Below are 7,222 nucleotides of genomic sequence, written 5' to 3' on the forward strand. Positions count from 1 at the left end.
ACCTTGCTGCGTGCTTTTCGCACGAGGTCGCTTGGAGAAATGCCCTGCAAACAACCTGCACATTTCGTGCCGAAACGCCTGCAAGAAAAAAAAACAAAAACACATACACGAATAACATTTGTAGAATCATAAATTAAAAATGGTTTAGCTGCATTTTACCCCATAAAGCAAAAGATAAACAAACAAAAGCAATAGTGAAACAATACTAACACAATAACACAACATCAACAACAACAGTAATAATAGGTGTAAAAACAATAGCAATAAGAACAACAAGAAACACAGTGCGAAATAAAATAATGCATGTGTGTACAAAACATTTTAGAAAACGTTTAAAAAACAACCCTCGGATCTATCCATGGTGTAAACGCGTGCAAAATGTAACGTCAAAAATATCCGACATACAAGGCCTTCTCCACGCATTCTCTACCAGCTTTTGTGCTGTCAATCCTACTGGAAAAACCTCCAACAACAGACTTATATACAATGCGACAGTGACAAGCAACGCACTGCAAATGAGGTGATATTATTACAGGATTAGAGAGAATAATTCTGAACCGTGAAAAGCCGGCAAGCAGGAGGTGTAAAAACAATTGCCACCCTCAAATACACAACTTAAGCAGGTCCATTGTTTTGCGCGACAAAAAAAAATGTTTTAAAATAAATCGCGCAATAAACCGGCGTGTAACAAAACGCATTCCGACTTATTTTAATCACGTTTAACCACATTTGTGAATGGTGGCGTACTAATTTATTACATTCGGCTAGTCTACAAACCAAGGCAACATAATCCTGCGTACAGCAAATTTGGGGCCCGCGCGGTGTGTTCACCTCTTACGCTGATTTGGTTAATCTCTGTCAATCCTGTCTAGCCTCCAGGAAAACCCCCCCACAAATAAACAGATACCTGACTCTGGGCTGTATTCACATTTCAATTACAATGAGACCAAAAGAAGCGCCTTATCTGCAGTACACCTAGGCGAAAAGCACGGGTGCTGTGAACGCGCGCTCCCTCGGGTTTAACACTAATGCACTAAACCTTCGCCGTTTGTTATGGTATCGAGTCACTCTCTGTCTTTTCAAATGCATCTCTCCCAGTGAAAGGCCAAAACACTACTTACTCAACAAATGGACGCATTACGGGTGATTACTGTTTCGCCCCACTAATGGCTCCATATTCAAACAGAGTGCTGGATGCACCCATCGCACGTGATGGTCAAGGCCGCTTGAGATAACAATAGACAACACGGGGTTTAACCACCAAATGACATGAAACCCTCTGTTGGGGGAAAAAGCTAACAGAACTAATTGTTGTTCTACCGTAAGATACGAAAGTGTAAAATAAGACACAACTGTAAAAAACCAAACAAACAAACAACTGTAAAATAGGAAGTGTAGATAGTTTAAGAACGATTGCATCGACAGATATGATCTTTGATCAATCAACCGCAAGTTACAAACTAACACTTCAGGACTGGATTTTCTGATTTACAATTATGTTTCATTTTGGTTTTGCAACGTAGCGTAATTTAAAATGTCAGCCATTATCTGCTTTCTCTGTTTCTATAGAATATTTTTTTTTCCATTAAAAATTGAATAAATAAATAATGTACCATTTTAATCGCAATCTGTTCTGTCTTGTTTGCTAAATGGCAGACATCACAGTTAACTTCATAACCTAGTAATCCATGAACGAGCGCGAGCCAAGAGCACAACACAAAGCGTTCGAACAGAGGAGAGATTTTAAAGTGCATTCAACAGTCCATTGTGGCGTTTAAAGAAAAAATACTTTTTTTTCTCCCACGATCGCGGGCACAAATGGCTTGAGCTGCATGACGGACAATTCTCACAGCAAAGGTGTGCATATGTAACGAGTAATGAGCTGTCATCAATCAAGAGCTATTAATGAACGACGTAGTGCTGGGAGAGGTTTGACGGCGCATTACACAAATTTAGTCACGTTAATCCACAAATTGTGACTAATCCAGTGAAAAGAGATCGTGAGCCACGCAGAAATCCTGCGCGACGCGGATTCTTCAAACGCGGATTACTTCAGGATCTTTTGACGAGGTGCGGCAGCGTCGGCGCGCGCGCCACCGTCGGCTTGTCTTACCTGAAAAAGTCAATTTTGCAATAGAGCTTGCCGTCCCTGGAGAAGCATTTCTCGGTCAGGTTGCAGTTGCACTCGCAACACTGCACGCACTTGGCGTGCCACGCTCGGTCTAGAACGTTGAGGAGGAACCGATCCAGAATGGGCCTCTCGCAGCCAGCGCAGTGCATCATTCCGCTCTGGAAGGGGCCGAGAGTCGACCTTCCCGCTCGTCCACCGCGCCTCGGACTGGGGCCACGCGACTCGGTGCGGAGCAACGTCTTGGCTCCTTTGATAGGGCTACGACGCAGAGCAAATGTTCCGTCTTGTGGAAGACGCCCCGCCACGCCTAGAGCGCAACACCCCGGGCGCTATTCCAGTGCGTAATACCTGCCGGCATCTGGACATCCAAAGCCATCAAAAGCAGTCATAAATTTTATACCGTGGAGTTAGGCGGTTCGCGTTAAAGCACAAACACAGCGCTTCTCCAGCTGGGCCTACTTTCGGACGAAGTCTTCACTTAGTAGATGTCTCTTTCTTTCTTCTTTGTGGTCTTTGGTCCACCTGTTCGTGTCCACTAACCTCGCACTGACACTTTTCGCTTCGCTGTGTTCCAGTTCGGGGGAGCCTCGCGCATCCGTATTCAGATTTGGTGACGTCCTCCGTAATACTGGAGCCACCGTGTCCAATCAGAGACCGGTTACCATGGCAACGAGTTTAAATAATGGTACTTTCAGATCGCCACCAACGTTGTGCTCTGGTTTCGCTAAAACATCTTTAAATGTTGAAGGTATAGCCTACATGTAGGTCCTGCATTTGAGCAACATTATTGATTTTCAGCGTTTTTTTTCTTATAGATTTGGCCGAACCGAGGCCTATATATTTATTCAAACAGAAAAAAACAGACACGTTTTCTAGCCTTGGACACGTCCAGCGTTCGGGGATAATGATGGCCTATTCTGCTCTTTCTACAAGAATATTTTGAAAGCAACGCGAAATTTGGACTAGAAGAGGGAGATTCGTTAGGAAACGTTGAACTTTAAAATATAATTTTTTCCCCCTCACTGTTGTGTTCTAATGATAATTTTGGACCATTTGTTTTGAGTGCCCTTCAGATGGAATTGGAAGTGCGAAGGTAAAGCCTACTAGCGTTGAGAAACGTGATTTAAAAAAACACTCATGTAAACCGTTTATTTGATAAAACCTCACTCACTCCTGTAAACTGTTATTTTTCAAGTTGTCTCAAGGCATCGCTTTCGTTACTGCAGCTTTTGTATCTCTCTCTCTCTCTCTCTCTCTCTCTCTCTCTCTCTCTCTCTCTCTCTCTCTCTCTCTCTCTCTCTCTCTCTGTATGTGTGTGTGTGTGTGTGTGTGTGTGTGTGTGTGTGTGTGTGTGTGTGTGTGTGCGTGTGTTTGCACGGGTGGGGGGATTCCTGCTTTTCCCTTTTATTATGTATAAGGCTATTTACAGGGAAATGCCCAGGATTAAAATACTGGGTTCCTTCAATAGCGGGAGACGGATTGCCCGGTGATTTGACAAAGTAGCCACAAATCGAAGGGGAATTTAAATATTTACCCAGGTAATCATTTTGTTAGTTACAGAAAGGCAAATATCATGTAGACGTTAATTTAGACCAAGAGACCAGGGAGACAGAATTAACTTTTAAGCAGTTGTGTAATAGCCTATAGATTATCTGAATCGTGTCAACATATTGATTTGTTATATTAGCTATACTCTGACACATTACTGGACGTATACAAAAAAGGAAGGCTTCTTTATATCTACTGTTTGTAGTTGTCTACATGGGCTATAGGAAATATTTAAAAATATACGGCGAATGAGGAAAAAAAACCCTAATTTGCTGCCTCATAGCGTGATAAAATATAAAACAGGCCTTTATACTTTTATAATGTTGCATTATTAGTTACTCTGCCTAAATGGTGGTGGTTTTAACGGCGGCTGGCAATCTCCAGTAGTTTTCCGTGTAGTTCAGGTGGCCGAAAAGATTCGTAGTTTCACGAGGGAACGGCTTGAGGTTTTCTTACTCATACGGTTGTCACCGGATACTGGCGAAAGCAGGCCGTCTTTAGCGCTCCGGTATTATCTCACATTAGCTAGTGATCGGACCCAAGGGTTCAGACCCTTCCCGTAACAGCAACATGCAGACTGCACTCTGGATAGATGTCGCATTTGGAGAATGTAAATAATTCCAAAGCGGATTATTATTATTATTATTATTATTATTATTATTATTATTATTATTATTATTATTATTATTTCATTACAAACACAAACGATTATTATTATTATTATTATTATTATTATTATTATTATTATTATTATTATTATTATTATTTATATTATTATTATTATACTTGTAGCCTATTAGTATGCATGCATCTAAGTTTCAAAATTACTACAAAGGTTTTGTTTTAATATCTTATTGGGTGGGCTGGAAAGGTCGATATATTTCTATCTATCTATCTATCTATCTATCTATCTATCTATCTATCTATCTATCTATCTATCTATCTATCTATCTATCTATCTATCTATCTATCTATCTATCTATCTATCTATCTATCTATCTATCTATCTATCTATCTAGGTTCAGCAAAAATGGTGCAAATCTCTAATGACAAGAGAGGTTTAAGTGGTGACTCGATAATAGCGCTTTGCTAGTATGCGGAACCAGGGATACCGCTGCGAGCGCGAGCCCAAGCCAAAAGCGAGGCGCGGGACCCCCGCAGTTCTTGGCAAGCGACCACATCGCGAGCTTGGCTTCGTTTAAATTTCTAATCCCGCCGCGATCTGCGCTATTTATTCATTCATTTATTTATTTATTTATAAATTTACTTATTTATTTATTTTCTGCCGAGCATTGTTTTCTTGACTTCCTATTAAAAAAAAAAAAAAATCCACAGTTTTGCTTTTCCGAATAAGCCTTCAGCGAAAAAGCAAATCCGAACGAAAGCTGTACGCGTTTGCACGTCTTTAAACAGCAACAAGGTAACGTTTAGGCTAACGGGTTATCTGTTTACATATTCGTCGACCAAACAGATCGGTTCAGCATTGTCAGTTTTATTAAGATACGGGCCTACCACCTAAGCTCGCTCGCTCGCTCGCTCTCTCTCTCTCTCTCTCTCTCTCTCTCTCTCTCTCTCTCTCTCTCACACACACACACACGATTATCGACAATACCTTGCAGATTGTTTGCACCCCCCCCCCCCCCAACACATACACACACCCTGCACCATTTTTTTTCCATTTCATGCGATAGGCCCTGCCGCTCTCGCGCGGTCTGTGGGAAATACAACACGTGTGACATAAAACTCCTGGGCACGACTGGCGCGCGGCTCTGTTCTTTTATGTCCCCTAATCAATAGGCCGTAGTCTAAAGTCCTCCAAAGGGCTACTTCGTACAATGCGCGAAGACCGCCGTGGAACACCCAGGGCGACAGCCACCTGCGAAAACTCAGGGAATTGTCCAAGGTGCTGAAAACAGCGCGGGGTGTTGTGCGGGGCGCCAGGCGCGTTTCTGACCACGTTAACAGCTCATCCAATTAAAACATCGGGTCAGCTGGAAAAGGTGAACTACACCGACTGAACTGCTGCGACTTCACCGCGCTGAATTAAGAGCCATTCAGGTGTGACAGCGCGCCAAAGTCTGAAACGCGGCCTAGTTCACTCGTTTTGTGGACACGCCTTAATCTATAAAATGAAATATATGATAAATAAACGAAGAACTGTTAAATAAGCCGTGTTTTATTTTAAAGGCAACCAGCGTATATCTCTGCTAACTGCAATCGAATCAACTGCGTGAGTGACGTTTTCCTATGCGCCATAACTCGCTTCAATTCTCCATTCAATACTCAATTCTCTACCTGGATTACGTTGTGGCCTAACGCCAAACATTTTTTTTTTCGCCCAGCATTGTGTGTTTTGTGCAGAACCGCCTGGTCACTCGACACACTGTACGGCGTGAAGTTCTCGGTAATTAAATTACATTTATTCGCCATTGCTATTTGGAGATTTCCACTTTGCTCCACGGCCGCATCGAAAGCTTCATGCTTTGTTGATCTGCTCTTACCGAGGGGAAGCTAGGGCCTGAGAGGAGTGCGTGACATTCAACACAGTGAATGGTTACAAATAAAGGAGAATTTAAAAGCGTAATGCGAGTAAGATTGCGCATCATTTAAAGGAAAATATAAATAATACTGAGGATGTGCTATTGTGCTCAAGCATACCATATGTCAATCAATCACGCGTCCAGCGTGTGAAAGAGAAAAAAAAATGAATATATGCACAAAGTAAAAATGCACGTTTGAAAACTTTCTGAACGTTACGTCAGTACAAATAACATACAGTGACCATGGCGTCATGGACGCATAAGCGCGTGGTGCACAGGCATAAAGAAGAGTGCACGCACACACTCGAGCGAGCTGGAGGGAGAGGAGGGAAATAGCGCGCGCACGCAGACAAGCTCTCTCGCTCTCTCTCTCTCTCTCTCTCTCTCTCTCTCTCTCTCTCTCTCTCTCTCTCTCTCTCTCTCTCTCTCTCGGAATAATACTTTACTACGCACGAACACGAAGGTAGACCCAAGTGTAGGTCTCATCGCAAAATCGTCAGTTATGTGTATGCTTTCCTCTGGTTTCTCAAACCATTTCCTTTGACAACAACCCATAGATCTATTCGCCTACAAACAACCATCGAACAAAATAGCATAACACTGTGCAAAGAAGTTAACCTCTTAGAAACAGATCTATACTAAATGCAGTTGTGACTTAAACAGGTAAACACCCAGAATGCCAGTCAAAATCATTAAAAAAAAGCTTCAGTCAGAGGATGTTTCCCTTGGAACAAGAGAGTCAGTGACACACCTCCAACATTTCCCTGTACTGGAATGGGACGGTAAATTTCAGTTTTTCTCAAACGCACACGCACACACACCTTGGCAAAAACAACCCACTACAGTATACGATACAGCCTGTACTTGCAGTGTGAACAGGGCATGAACAGGCAGCTCAAGCATCCAGCTCAAGCCTCAGAAGCCCCCCCCCTGCACCCCCCTCATCTCCCCCCTGCCCAATCCATCCACTCCAGGGCCCCATGCCTTCCACGGCCCCGTGCAC

General features: G+C 42.8%; 1 protein-coding gene across 1 annotated transcript in view; it reads right to left on the minus strand.

Annotated features, from left to right (window-relative positions):
• lhx5 (LIM homeobox 5) overlaps positions 1 to 2,666 on the minus strand; it is an 11,342-nt gene extending 8,676 nt beyond the window's left edge. Inside the window, exons 1-2 of the mRNA XM_035521440.1 lie at positions 2,114 to 2,666; positions 1 to 78 (exon numbers count right to left, since the gene is read on the minus strand). The exon at positions 1 to 78 is cut by the window's left edge and continues 146 nt beyond it. Coding sequence (XP_035377333.1) covers positions 1 to 78; positions 2,114 to 2,283 — 248 coding nt within the window. The 5' untranslated portion in view covers positions 2,284 to 2,666. The remainder of the gene's footprint in view (positions 79 to 2,113) is intronic.
• Between the last annotated feature and the right edge of the window lie 4,556 nt (positions 2,667 to 7,222).

The sequence above is a fragment of the Electrophorus electricus genome, chromosome 22 (assembly GCF_013358815.1).
Source record: "Electrophorus electricus isolate fEleEle1 chromosome 22, fEleEle1.pri, whole genome shotgun sequence".
In the NCBI taxonomy this organism is placed as follows: domain Eukaryota; kingdom Metazoa; phylum Chordata; class Actinopteri; order Gymnotiformes; family Gymnotidae; genus Electrophorus; species Electrophorus electricus.